The 14,499-nt window shown below is 49.8% G+C and overlaps 1 protein-coding gene across 1 annotated transcript; it reads right to left on the bottom strand.

Moving 5' to 3' along the window:
* Positions 1-1,010: 1,010 nt before the first annotated feature.
* LOC135889452 (zinc finger protein 436-like) lies at positions 1,011-10,955 on the bottom strand. The gene is made up of 8 exons (XM_065417323.1): positions 10,931-10,955; positions 7,956-8,038; positions 7,191-7,343; positions 4,493-4,619; positions 3,428-3,541; positions 2,066-3,019; positions 1,460-1,729; positions 1,011-1,123 (listed from the first exon to the last, which is right to left on the bottom strand). Exons 1-8 carry the CDS (start codon positions 10,953-10,955, stop codon positions 1,011-1,013), a joined length of 1,839 nt encoding a protein of 612 aa, XP_065273395.1.
* Between the last annotated feature and the right edge of the window lie 3,544 nt (positions 10,956-14,499).

Genomic DNA, 14,499 nt, shown 5'->3' with positions numbered 1-14,499 from the left:
GGGGAATAAGGGAATCCCTCTGACTTACCCTTACTTCTTCTGTTGTTACAGAGGGTGAAATGACAATTTTTCCTATCCCTGCTCTGTTCCTGCTCTTTGTTATAGTTAAATATATTTTAAGTGAGGAAAATAGTAGTAAAAATATCTGCATTCCAACACAACTTGAAGCAACATCAGAGTAACTGGGAATGAACAATTTGTTTCCGAAGGGGGAACTCGATGACTAACAGTTGCTTTGAAATGGGGGAACAGTATAACCGTGATGCTCAGGGTTTGTTTAGACTAGGAAAAGTCACGGAGTTTAGGTCAGGTCAAGGGGAAAGCTAAGGCCAAACCCTGCACCTGGGCTGCATCTGCTCTACAACTATAATTGTCTTTTTACACTAAGATCACTAACTTGAGCAGCCAACACCATGTACAGTCCTAGCAGATGTAAGGCACAGGTAGTTTTTTGCCTCAGGCCTGGTCTACACTACCCGCCTGAATCGGCGGGTAGAAATCGATCTCTTGGGGATCGACTTATCGCGTCTCGTCAGGACGCGACAATCGATCCCCGAATCGACGCGCTTACTCCACCAGCGGAGGTGGGAGTAAGCGCCGTCGACTGGGAGCCGCGGCAGTCGATTTTGCCACCGTCCTCACAACAGGGTAAGTCGGATCTGATACGTCGAATTCAGCTACGCTATTCGCGTAGCTGAATTTGCGTATCTTAAATCGACCCCCCCCCCCTGTAGTGTAGATGTAGCCTCAGTGTAGCTTGTTGGTATTAAACCTCTCTCTCCCACCTGGAGCTGATGAACATTCCTGGCTGGAGGGACACACACTCCTACGACTCAAAAGGAAAAGAGTTAATAGAAAAAAATCACAGGATTGACCCCAAAGAACGGGGAGCTGCAAAAGGCAGAAGCAGGCAACTCATCTAGGGGAGCTGAGAGACCATGGTGAAGATGGTGCAAAGGTCGCTATGTGGGAATTAGCAAATCTGATTTTTTTTTAAATTTTGCCCAGCCCTAGTCAAAGGATTTATTACAGTTCTCTCTCATGTGGATTTTCTGATGTCTAATAAGGTTTGAGCTGTGATTGAAGCTTTTTGCACACTCAGAGCATGTGTAGGGCGTCTCCCCTTTGTGGATTCTCTGATGTCTGATAAGCTGTGAGCTCCAACTGAAGCTTTTCCCACACTCAGAGCATGTGTAGGGCGTCTCTCCTGTGTGGATTCTTCTATGTGTGCTCAGGGCAGAGCTCTGATTGAAGCTTTTCCCACACTCAGAGCACATGTAGGGTGTCTCACCTGTGTGGATTCTCTGATGTCTGATAAGGTCTGAGCTCCAACTGAAGCTTTTCCCACACTCAGAGCATGTGTAGGGCGTCTCTCCTGTGTGGATTCTTCTATGTGTGCTCAGGGCAGAGCTCTGATTGAAGCTTTTCCCACACTCAGAGCACATGTAGGGTGTCTCACCTGTGTGGATTCTACGATGTGTGATAAGGGTAGAGCTGTGATTGAAGCTTTTCCCACACTCAGAGCATGTGTAGGGTGTCTCCCCTGTGTGGATTCTCTGATGTGTGATAAGGTTTGAACTCTGACTGAAGCTTTTCCCACACTCTGAGCATGTGTAGGGCATCTCTCCTGTGTGGATTCTACAATGTGTGATAAGGTGTGAGCTCAGATTGAAGCTTTTCCCGCACTCAGAGCATGTGTAGGGCTTCTCCCCTGTGTGGATTCTCTGATGTCTGATAAGGTTTGACCTCCAACTGAAGCTTTTCCCGCACTCAGAGCACATGTAGGGTGTCTCACCTGTGTGGATTCTCTGATGTCTGATAAGGTCTGATCTCAAACTGAAGCTTTCCCCACACTCAGAGCATGTGTAGGGTGTCTCTCCTGTGTGGATTCTCCTATGTGTGCTCAGGGCAGAGCTCTGATTGAAGCTTTTCCCACACTCAGAGCATGTGTAGGGCATCTCTCCTGTGTGGATTCTCCTATGTGTGCTCAGGGCAGAGCTCTGATTGAAGCTTTTCCCACACTCAGAGCATGTGTAGGGTGTCTCCCCTGTGTGGATTCTCTGATGTTTAATAAGGTTTGAACTCTGACTGAAGCTTTTCCCACACTCAGAGCATGTGTAGGGTGTCTCTCCTGTGTGGATTCTATGATGTGTGATAAGGTGTGAGCTCCGATTGAAGTTTTTCCCACACTCAGAGCATGTGTAGGGCTTCTCCCCTGTGTGGATTCTCTGATGTCTGATCAGGTATGACCTCTGACTGAAGCTTTTCCCACACTCAGAGCATGTGTAGGGTGTCTCTCCTGTGTGGATTCTCCTATGTGTGCTCAGGGCAGAGCTCTGATTGAAGCTTTTCCCACACTCACAGCATGTGTAGGGCGTCTCCCCCGTGTGGATTCTCTGATGTTTAATAAGGTTTGAACTCTGACTGAAGCTTTTCCCACACTCAGAGCATGTGTAGGGCGTCTCTCCTGTGTGGATTCTACGATGTGTGATAAGGTGTGAGCTCCAATTGAAGCTTTTCCCACACTCAGAGCATGTGTAGGGCTTCTCTTCTGTGTGGATTCTCTGATGTAAGATGAGGCCTGAATGAAGAATGAAGCTTTTCCCACACTCAGAGCATGTGTAGGGCGCTTCTCCTGTATGGATTCGCTGATGTGAGATGAGGGCTAAACTATCAATGAAGCATTTCCCACACTCAGAGCATTCATAAGGTTTCTCACCCGTGTGGATTGTCTGATGTGTGATAAGGACAGAGCTCTGATTGAAGCTTTTCCCACACTCATGGCATGTGTAGTGTGTCTCTTCCAAGTGGATTCTGTCACGTGTTATAAGGTCTGAGTGGCTACTGAAGTTTTCCTCCGGCCTCTCCTGAGTCTCACAGGCTTTTGCTTTTTCTTGGAGTGCACAACTCCCGGAAACATTCCCTTTGGATCTTCCTGATAACGTCCCATGTGGTTCTACTTGCTCAGCATCTTCCTGATGGGGTTTCTCCTCCTCATTCTGACTCACCATCCCATCACCTGATGGGAGACAGATAGAATCCAGACATAGGTCACTCCCTGCACCAGAAAGAAAGAAAATCTCAGAGAGAGGAATGGAAAAAGGGATGAACAAACCAAAATATGTGTGGGAGAGATCAAACCCATCAGGAGCTGATTTTCCCCAAACCCTTCCCCAGAGGAGAGAGGAAGGGATCAGTTTTGGTCTGCATCTCACCAGAACACTCAGGGGTAAGCGAGATCGGGGAGAGACCTGCTGCCAGTTGTCAGTCAGAATAGGAGGGAAGCCATAAGTGACATCTGCCATAATGATTCCACATCTGCAGGGAACAATCCTGAACTTGGAGAGCTCACAGGGTCTTTGTAGGGCATCCCAAATGTTTCCTGCATTCCCAAACAGTTTTTGAGTTGGTTTAACCAATTCCTCACCTGTGAAGGCAGCTCTTGGAAGCACTTCTTTCTCAGAGCCCTGGAGGTCCAGGACCCACGGCTCTTCCCCTCGTTCCAGCTGTGAGATCAAATCAGGTTTGGAATTTGGAAACCCTACTCCAGGCAAAGAAAACAAGGGAGGTCAGTGGAATTTGTGGGATACTTGTCACAAAGAATACTCCATGGTTTTAACCCCCAGCTCATTTTTAAGCAGTAACATTCCAAGTCCATCTTCCTTGGCTCAAAGTGGCACGAGAGTTATTATTATTATAAATCACATGCATTACCGTAGTGCCTAAGGACCAACTAACAGTGGGTCCCCATTGTGCTAGGCAAAGTACAAACAGAAAATAGTAGATGGGCCATGCCCTGAAGAATTTACAATCTAAATAGACAAGACAGACACAAAATGGGGGAAGGGGTAGAACCCAGTCTTAGAATATAGATATTCAGGCCTGCCTGTAAAGCCTATACTTTAAGAACTTAGGTGTATTTTTATCACTTAGCTACTTACAGAACTATAAAAACAAAGAATCAAAATCTCTGTCTGTATTTGTATGGGCCTTCTCTTACTGTGACAGTCTGAGGCCTTGTTCGTAGGCTAAGGCCTTTGGCTAAGCAGCAGGGGCAGCCATAAGCTGGGAAGCGTAGGGTCACATCCTCACATCCCAAAGCAGTCACATTGAAATAAGGTGCTATTTGGCTGTTACGAAAACAATCCTGTCTGGATAGTGCCCATCACCACCAGATAAAGAAACATATTTTAAGATGGTTAAAGAAAACTTAGTTTGATAGCATCCTGTCTGGCAAGAAATCACTTACCAATGCTTGTGGTTGTGAAACCCTCATTTCTGTATTGTTCTCTCTTTATGGCCACCACTTTTACATTGTTAATCAGTCTGGTTCTCTGATTGTTTCTATACAAGTGGGTGGGAGATAAGGCAAAAAAAGGTGGGCAAGGAAACCTGCAAAACTTGTATGATGAATAAAGGTATAAAGTTATTACTACTCAGGTTCTTTAGAGACCTCATAGCTTCTAATAACCCAGGGGACAGGACTCCTTACCCAGCAAGACCACCGTCACATAGTTCTCCTGCATGACATCCCTGTAGAGGGCTCTCTGAGTGGGGTCCAGCAGAGCCCATTCTCCCTTGGTGAAATACACAGCCACCTCCTCGAAAGTCACCAACTCCTGAAAGAGGAAGAGTCCAACACTCAGTACCTGCTGCCCCACTCACAACCCCACTATTCACGGAACAGCAGCACCAGGTAAATGGAAGCTCCATGAGGCACATATTAACAGAGTCCCACCCCACCTTGCCTAGAACAGCCAGGAGGCATCAGAGGGTAGAAAGAGAGAACCTTTGTGTCTTCCAGCCTACAGACAGAGGCAGGTTCATCACATTTATCACATACCTACTAGCCAGAGCTTGATATAGGAGATGGGGCTGTCTCTGGACCCTGCTGGTAGCTCCCTGGTAGGAATCCTTACACTCTCCAAATAAAATATATGGAAGAAAGGGGAAGTCAATAGTCACGAATGTAAGTTAGAAGGTCAGAATTGTAGAAAGTTGGTAAGGGAAGCTGTCAGAAATCCATGCTCAATCAATGAAAATAAGAAGGAAGTTTTTAAAAGCAGATTAAGTACAAAATTAATCCTAACAACGGTAGTGGTAAATTACTAGATGGAAATGGCAGAATTATCAAAAATAATGCAGAAGAGGTAAAAGTGTTCAATAAATATTTCTCTCCTGTATTTGGAGAAAAACAGATGATGTAACTCATATCATAAGATGTTGATGCCAATAGTCTTTCCAATCCAACAATAACTCACGAGGACAGCAGCTATTAAAGTTAGACATGTTTAAATCAGTGGTTCCAGATAACTAGAGTTTTGAAAGACCTGGTGGAGGAGCGTGGTGGACTATTAATGTTGATTTTAATTACGACTTGGAACACTGGGGAATTTCCACAAGACTGGAATAAAGCTAATGCTGTGCCAATATTTAAAAAGTATAAAAGAGATGACGCAGCTAATTACAAGAGTATTAGTCTGAAATCGATACTGGGCAAGAGAATGGAGCACCCGATACACAATTTTATTAATAAAGAATTAAAGGAGGGTAATATAATTAGTGCCCATTAACAAAGGTTTAGAGAAAATAGATCCTATCAAACTAACTAGATATACTTATTGGATGAGATCAAAAGTTTGGTTGCAGCTAATAGTACTGATGTAATATACCTAGACTTCTGTAAGGCATATGATTTGGTTCAGCACAATATTTTGACTAGAAAGATTCAAAATTCACACAGCATACATTAAATAGATTTAAAAATGGGATTGTAAATGGGGAACCATGGTCAAGTGGATTTATTTCTAGCGGGTTCCCGCAAGGATTGGATCTTGGCCCTGTGCTATTTCACATTCTTATCAATGACCTAGAAGAGAATATAAAATCATCACTGATAAAGTTCGCAGTTGCCACAAAGATTGGGGGTGGTGGTAACTAATGAAGTGTCTGTAGATTCAGGCTCCAGCACTGGGAGTCTGGCAAGTTTTCCCAGCCCTGGATGGAGGGTTATTTCCTGTTCCACAAAGAGGGGAAGTTCCGTTCCCAACTCCTGTGCCTTGAAATTAGGCCCTATCTCACACTACACCCCACATTCAGCATAGTGGTTTGATTATAATAGGATTAGGACATAATTATGATGCATTTTGTACAAGATGCGTCATGTGCGGTGTCATTGGAAAAGTTATGATTTATTGAATAAGATTATCCTATTTGTGTGCATGGATCATATTTGTATCTGAAGTTATGGATATTGACTATGTATCTGTATTTCAAATGTGTTTACTCTGGGTAACACCCACAACTAGCCTTTCGGGTACAACAATGAAGAAGCCAGACAGTGCTGATGGCTCATCAACAAAGACAATGGACCGTGGAAGAGCTTAGCCCTCCTGTGAATGTTTCAGCCAGCCGATGAGTCATGGCTACTATGACTTAGCAGGGCATGCTAGGGCATGTGACCAGACCACATGACACTGAACTCCATTTTGCTACCTGTATTTTTCCACAAACTGGACTGGGAACAAAGGGTTCCCACCATATGAAAAAGCTACATAAGGTCGGGTGTGACGTCATCTCTTGGCCTCATTCCCCACACAAGACAACTCCTGGAAGCACCTGAGGAACAAAGACTGAACTGGGGGAAGTGTTGGTCCCAGGGTAAAGGGATTTCCAGCTTGTGTATGGAAACTTGGTGGACTGCTTCAATCATCAGTCAGGGTGAGAAATTGCTAATTCAAATTCTATCCATCTAGTACAGGGGCAGGCAAACTTTTTGGCCTGAGGGGTGCATTGGATTTTGGAAATTGTATGGAGGACCGGTTAGGGGAGGGGGGCGTGGCCCAGCCCCCACTCCCTATCTGCCCCCCCTTCTCACCCCTGACAGCCCATCCCTGGGACTCCTGTCCCATCCAACACCCCCTGTTCCCTGATGGCCCCCCGGGGCCCCTGCCCCATCCACCCCCCTGCTCCCTGTCCCCTGACCGCCTCCAGAACCCCCACCCCGACTGCCCCGCCACACCAGCCAATCCCCCTCCTTCCTGACTGCCCCTCCGGACCCTTACCCCCATTCAACCCTCCCTGTTCACTACCCTATAACTGCCCTGACCCCTATCCACACCCCCGCCCCCTGACCACCACCCCAAACTCCCCGGTCCTCTATCCAACCCCCCTGCTCCCTGCCCCCTTACCGCGTTACCTGGAGCACCGGTGGCTGGTGGTGCTACAGCCACACACCGTGCAGCATAGAGCACCGGGTCAGGCTGGGCTCTCCCGCGGCACTGCCCCAGGAGCTCGCAGGCCCGCCACCCAGGGCATTGCGCTGGCAGCGGGGTGAGGTGAGGCTGCAGGGGAGGGGGAACAGGAGGAAAGGGTCCGGGGGTTAGCCTCCCGGGCCAGGAGCTCAGGGGCCAGGCAGGAGGATCCTGCGGGCCGGAGGTAGCCCGCGGGCCATAGTTTTCCCAAGTCTGATCTAGTATGTTAGGCTTAGTTTGAGTTTTTGGTTATTTGCTAAGTAATCTGCTTTGATCTATTTGCTATCACTTATCTCTGGGAAATTGGCTGTTATCATCTATCTGTCCTTGAGTGGCTTAGGTAAAGCACTCAGGTAGCTTAGTTGAGTGTATGGCACCACCTGCTCTCGTGTTGGGTGATAACAAGGCCTAGAGAGAGTGGCTGAATCTCCAGAAAAACAGTGTGAAAAGGGCCAGCCCAGCTTCAGGGTTAGAGGGCACAGCGGTTCCCAGAAGCCCCCCAGACTGCACCCCGGGGGTGACAACCCATCACACACTAAATTACACAAGTCTCAGCAGGTTTGTCACATCCTGTCCCCTCCCTTTCCCCACCCTAGATATTTCCTGCCTCCCACCACCTCGAGCAGCTCCCACCCTCCTATGCCTTTACTGCTCCTCCCCCTCCAAGCAGAACCCACCACCAGCTCCCTGATAATCCCTTACCTGAGCCAGCTCCATTGCAGCCATTTCCTTCCTGCTGGGAGCATGGAATGATCTGGAGTGAAACGTGGACGTTATTCTGTAGCCTGCCAGGGAGAGAAGGGCACTGTGAGAGCATTCAGATGGGGCTTTTGTTCATTCCACAAGCCGATTCCCCCTAGATTTTTCCCTGCTAATGGACATTCTAGGTTCTGCCAAACTGTGAAGCCCAGAGTGACCTTATTCCAGTACAGGCCTAGCCTCCTCCCACCAGGGTGTAACCCTCTAGACATGGTGAAACCCTCCCAGTACCAGAGTCTCTCTCTTACACTTATCAAGTTTGCGTATGATACCAAGCTGGGAGGAGTTGCAAGTGCTTTGGAGGATATGATTAAAATTCTAAATAAGCTGGTCAAACTGGAGAAATGGTCTGAAGTATATAGGATGAAATTCAATAAGGACAAATCCAAAGTACTTCATTTAGGAAGGAACAATCAGTTGCACACATACAAAATGGGAAATGACTTCTTAGGAAAGAGTACTGCGGAAAGGGATCTGGGGGTCATAGTGGATCACAAGCTAAATATGAGTCAACAGAGTTACACTTTTTTTGCAACAGTAAGTATCATTCTGGGATGTCTTAGCAGGAGTATTGTAAGCAAGACATGAGAAGTAATTCTTCCGCTGTACTCTGCACTGATTAGGCTTCAACTGGAATAGTGTGTCCAGTTCTGGCCACCACATTTCAGGAAAGATGTGGACAAATTGGAGAAAGTCCAGAGAAGAGCAACAACAATGATTAAAGGTCTAGAAAATATGACCTATGAGGGAAGATTGAAAAAATTGTGTTTGTTTAGTCTGGAGAAGAGAAGACTGAGAGGGGACATGATCAGTTTTCAAGTACATAAAAGGTTGTTAGAAGGAGGAGGGAGAAAATATTTTCTTTTTAACCTCTAAGGATAAGACAAGAAGTAATGAGCTTAAATTCCAGCAAGGGCGGTTTAGGTCGGACATTAGGAAAAACTTCCTAACTGTCAGAGTGGTTAAGCACTGGAATAAATTGTCTAGGGAGGCTGTGGAATCGCCATCATTGGGGATTTTCAAGAGCAGGGTGGACAAACACTTCTCAGGGATGGTCTAGGTAATACTTGGTCCTCCCTTGAGTGCAGGGGACTGGACTAGATGACCTCTCAAGGTCCCTTCCAGTTCTGTGATTCTATAAACCAAAGGCCAGAGAAGAGCAGAATCAAAGCAGTCACTTTGGGGGATTCTCCCTGTCATTGTCCCCAAGGCAGCTGTCTCAGGTTAACTAAGTTGTTTGATGCTCCAGCCTTTATACAGTCTCTCCTTGGAGTGCCCCCTTTCATGGGATGGGCCTAGTTTTAGCTTTTGGCAAGCATGACCCTGAGGGCTCTGAGACTGGGCCTCCTTGCCTCAGTCTCTCTGTGGCTCCACAATGAGTCCAAATGAGTAGATACTCCTGATAGAGACTGTGAACATAAGAACGGCCCACTGCGGCAGACCAATGGTCCATCTAGCTCAGTGGCCAATGCCAGGTGCTTCAGAGAGAATCAACAGAACAGGTAATCATCAAGTGATCCATCCCCTGTCACCCATTCCCAGCTTCTGGCAAACAGAGGCTAGAGACACCATCCCTGCCCATCCTGCCTGTGACACTGGCAGATGAGTGTTAGCTCTTGCAGAAGCTCCCATGTCTTAATTGAACAGGGACAAACACATAGCTGGAATCAGTCTGACTCACCTGTGTTAGTATTGTTAAAACAGGTATTAGAATTATAAGAATGTGCTTTATTGAGTTGCTGCCTGGGTTAATATCTGACTAGTTGCATTGTGAGCCTCTGTGGCTATGTAAATTACCGGACAGGAGAGAGACTTTACCTGTGTGAAGTGCTGATTGGCAACAGAACGCATTACATCCTGCCTGGCAGGAAAGGTCCATCAACACCAGATAGACTATTATGGGACATTAAAGAAGACAAAAGACTGTTGTTGTATTCTTGACCTCCCATTAGCTGAGTTTCCAGCTAAGAGCACATGGCAGGAAGGAGATAAAAAACCCCATACAGAAGGAACTGATTATCTGTATGCTGCTTGGACTCTGGGGGAAAAAGTTTCTAGGCATAAGCAAGAGATCCCCAGCTGCTTAGCATGCATTAGTCGTAAAGAATATGTAGAGCTTGCTTATTATAGAAGCTTCTATTACCTTTTGAAATTTAAGACTATAACTCGTCTGCATCTGCTTTAACCTGCTTTAAATTTGTAAACAACTCTCGTTTCCTTTTAAATAAATCTTAATACAGGTTATGACAGGACTGGCTACAAGCGTTGTCTTTGTTGGGAGATCGAAGATTCAATTCACCTAAGGAAGTGACTGGTTCTTTGGGACTGGCAGTAACCTGAACATTGCTGTGATTCATGGTGTAAGGCAGTGGTTCTCAACCAGGGGTCTGGGGCCCCCAGGGGGCCCATGAGCAGTTATCAGGGGGGCTGCCAAGCAAGGCCAGCATTAGACTCGCTGAGGCCCAGGGCAGAAAACTGAAGTCCCAGCGCATGGGGCTGAAGTCCAGGCCCCGAACACCACCTCCTGGGGCTGAAGCCAAAGCCTAAGCAATGTAGCTTTGTGGGGTCCCCTGTGGCATGGGGCCCCAGGCAGTTGCCCTGCTTGCTACCCCCTAATGCCAGCCCTGGCTTTTATATGGAGAAAACCAGTTATTGTGGCCCACGTGGGCCATGGAGTTTTTATAGCATGTTGGGGGGACCTCAGAAAGAAAAAGGTTGAGAATCCCTGGTGTAAGGGACCATCTGTCACAAAGGTGAGCTCACCTGTGTGGTGAGATATATGGGATGAACCAACGGGACTGTCTGTGATTCCATTTTAGTGCTGTTACATTGCCTGAAATGTTTACATTGGATACTTGGTTGGTGAAATCTACATATAGACCTCACAACCAATTTGGGGTTTGTTCCCTGCTTCTTACCAGTCTGCCTGAGGCTGGTGCTCATGCTCTCGAGTCACTGAAGACAGCGTTACAGAGACTTACGGGCGCAACGCCACCAGCAGCAATTTGCAGCAATGCAGAGCAGGCTTTACAGTGACACAGTGTGGGCCAAATGGTCCATGGACTCAGTCAAGCCCCAGTTCTCCGCCAGTGCACGTCAGCATCCCGGCAACCTTCAAGGAGGGTCAAGGCTGCCACTCCTTCAGTGATGATGGATCTCCAGCATAGCATCGTCCGCACCTCATGACCCATCTTGTCTCCTCAGACATAGGTGAGTGACAGAGGGTGCACAACGGATCCTGGGGGGGGTAGGGAAACGGATAACAAAACACACCTTCTGGGGGTCACCCCTCAGGAAGTGAAGGTGCCAGGCATTGTGGTGACAGTAAAGGGGAAGGGGAGGGAGTGGGAGGAGGAGAAAGCAGCACCCTCAAAGGCAATGCTGCCCGTGGGGCGCCCCACCACATCAGGCATTTATATAGCCCTTCACAGGCACCTGAGCCTGGGTGCCTGTGAAGGGCTATATAAATCTCACGCTGGCACAGAAGGGGTTAAAATGCTGCTTTAGTCTGGACTGTCCCAGCTCCTCCCCACCTGCAAACCATGACAGGACTGAAGCAGAGTTAACAGACGAGACCTACTCTACTCAGAGGGGGGCCACCCTGGGAAGGGAACAGTCTGTGGAGCATCTCCCACCCCAAAGAGAGGGCTGGCACCATTCAGGGCTCTGGCCTTCACTGAGAGAGTGTGGAGATCCCCAGATCTCAAAGGGGGAGCAGGCTGAAACTTGCGCTGGAGACCCAGTAAACTCTGAAGGGGACCGAGACGCTCCCACAGCCCCCAGAAGTAAGAGGGGTCCATATCCTGATGGGACCTGTCCACCGTTTCCACCCGCCCATGTTTCTTTTCTTTCCTTTCATTCCTTTATTTATCCCTGTTTGCCGACAGTTGGCTCTTTTGCTGTTTCACTTGGTACCCTGAGAGAGAAAGAAAGTGCCCTGAGGCCTCAGCCAGAGGTTTGAGCCCTGACACACCCCTGGCTTAGCGGTTCTCTGCCAGTAGCAGTGAGGGAACCAGTGTGGGGGCAGGATCTCTGTCAGGGGCTGTGCAATGCCCAGTACAATGTTGGGGCGTGATCTTCATCGGGGGTCACTGCAGTGCCAGGCCCAACGGGGACACAGCACAATGGAGGCAGCAATCTGGGCTACAGTCGTGCGCTGCCTGGCACAAGAGGGGCCGTGGTCTCAGTTTTACCTGGCACAATGGGGGGGGGGGGCCTGCTGTCAGTTGGGGTCTCTGCATGGCCCAGCACTACAGGGCCACAGATCTCAGTTGGGGTTTCCACAGCACCCGTCACAACAGTGGGGTCTGACCTCTGTTGGGGTCTCAGTTTTACCTGGCAGAACAGGACCCAGATCTCAGTTGGGGTCTCTGCAGCTCCAGGAACAAAAAGGTTCCTAATTTTTTTGCCATCTCTGCAGCGCCTGACACAATGGGAGCCTGATTTCACTTAGTGTTGATGCAGGGCCTGGCACAACAGGGGCCCAGAGCTCAGTCAGGGTCACTGTAGCACCCGGCACAACAAGGTCCCTGCTCTCTGTAGGGGTCTGTGCAGTTCCTGGCACAACTAGTGCCCCAAACTCGGTCAGGGTTTGTGCAGTGCCCAGCACACTGGGGGACCTGATCTCAGGCAAGGCTTGAACCACGCTCAGTCTGATAAGAGCCTTGATCTCAGTCAGACACCTGGAGAGAAAAGCGGGAAGATTTTCAAGAATTTGATATTAGTATTTCAGAACTGAGGAGAAAATGGGGCACAAACTAAATATTTGCCAATATAAGAGAGAAGCACCAACATCTGGGGAGATTTTATGTCACCATTCAACAGTTCAAGAGAAAGGAGGGGAAATTTGAGGGGATTATACAGCGATATTCAATCAACAACAGAATGGGATGGATTCTTCTTGTCGCATATTCACATGGTCAGCAGGGAGCCCTGGGTGATGCTGCTTTCACAGGGGAAAGGAGTGAGGATGGAGCCGGGAGGTCACTGGCTGTGGGAAGGGGCTGGCAGTGGCATCTGGGAATGTGACTAGCAGGCTATGGGTGGGGGTGGGGCTGCTGGGCTGGGCAGGGTGGGGGAAGGGGGAAGTAGCTGGGACTGGGAAACCTGGGGCTGGGCCGTCTCCATGGGGGACGCTTGCTCCTCCCTTCCCTTCCTGGGCCTTTCCATGCCCTGTTGCCAGCAGAGAGTGCCCCCCCCCCCCAGCCCAGCCCAGAGGTATCCCTGTCTCAGGACTCTCCCAGCCTCTGCCCATTAACCCTCTTCCCAGTTCAGAAATCACTCAGGGGAACAATTTCCCACCTAAACATGGACAATTCACTGCAGGTAAAAATGGGGGGGAAACAACCAAAACCTGAGATTTGAACTGGACATTGGTGAAGTGGAGGGGAAATGGGGCACAATCGGGGAGAGGAACAGAGACCTTCTCAGGAATTTGATGGGGGGGGGGGGGGATCACCATGGATGTTGATCATTGCTATCTAGAGAGAAAGGGGTCACGACTGGAGGGGATGGGGGGGTCCCCACGGGAGAGGACAGCGGTAAATCCAAGGGGATCTCAGCCCCTCCCCCCTTCTCTCCCCGCTCCTCGGGGATCACCTGCTCTTCTCTCCCTGCCATTTCCTGGCTGCCCCTTTTCCCGGATGCCCCTTTTCCTAGGTTTCCCTCCTCCCTTTTCCCCCCAGCCCGGTCTCACTTCTCCCACCCGGCAGCCTCCCGGCCAGCCCCACGCAGGGACCCCAGTGGGGGCTGGTCCCCTCCCCCCGGGACCCTCCAGCAGCTCCGAGCCCCCCGCGGGCGCTGCCCCCATGGAGCAGATCCCGGCGCTGCGAGATGCCGGGTCCCCCCCACGGACACTGGGGCAGAGTCGCCGCCCGGCCCCGCCCCCGGGGCTCGCTCCGGTACCTGGAGGCTGCAGCTCCACAGCGGGGCGGGCAGAGCCTGGGGCGGCTCCAGCGGTTGAAGGGCCCAAGCCGGGCAGGGCGGGGTTTAATGAAGGTCTCCCAGACACAGACCCTTCTGCTCTGCCTGGGCTCCCAGATCACAATGGAGAAGCAGCAGCGTGGCGCTCACCCAGCGGCTGATCACACTCCGCCCCTCCCTTGTTCTCCCGCCCCCCCCTAAAGCAGGGGGTGGGGGCATGAGCCAGGTGCTCTGGGAAATGCAGCCTCTGTGAGCTCTGCCTCTGCGCATGAGGGACTCTTCTCCCCCGATCCCCATCCCCATCCCCTGCAGTGCCCGGCTAAGCAGATGGTGTCAGCGGAGCAGGGGCTGCTTCCAGCCCTTGCAGACAGCCCCAGCGAGCGCTGCAGCCCGGGTGGGGTTTGCAGGGCACAGGAAGGGGCTGGAGCAGCTGGGAGCGGTGGGTGCCGGGAGGAAGGAGGCAGGAGCCTGGAGAACAAAGAACCGAGAGCATCAGACCCCGGGCAGCTCCTGAGAGACCAGACGCTGCTGCCTCCATTGTGACCTGGGAGCTGAGCAGCTGCTG

Source organism: Emys orbicularis, chromosome 15, assembly GCF_028017835.1.
Source record: "Emys orbicularis isolate rEmyOrb1 chromosome 15, rEmyOrb1.hap1, whole genome shotgun sequence".
NCBI lineage: Eukaryota > Metazoa > Chordata > Testudines > Emydidae > Emys > Emys orbicularis.
The sequence above is the reverse complement of the archived record's forward strand: the minus strand, read 5'-3'. Positions and strand labels throughout refer to the sequence as shown.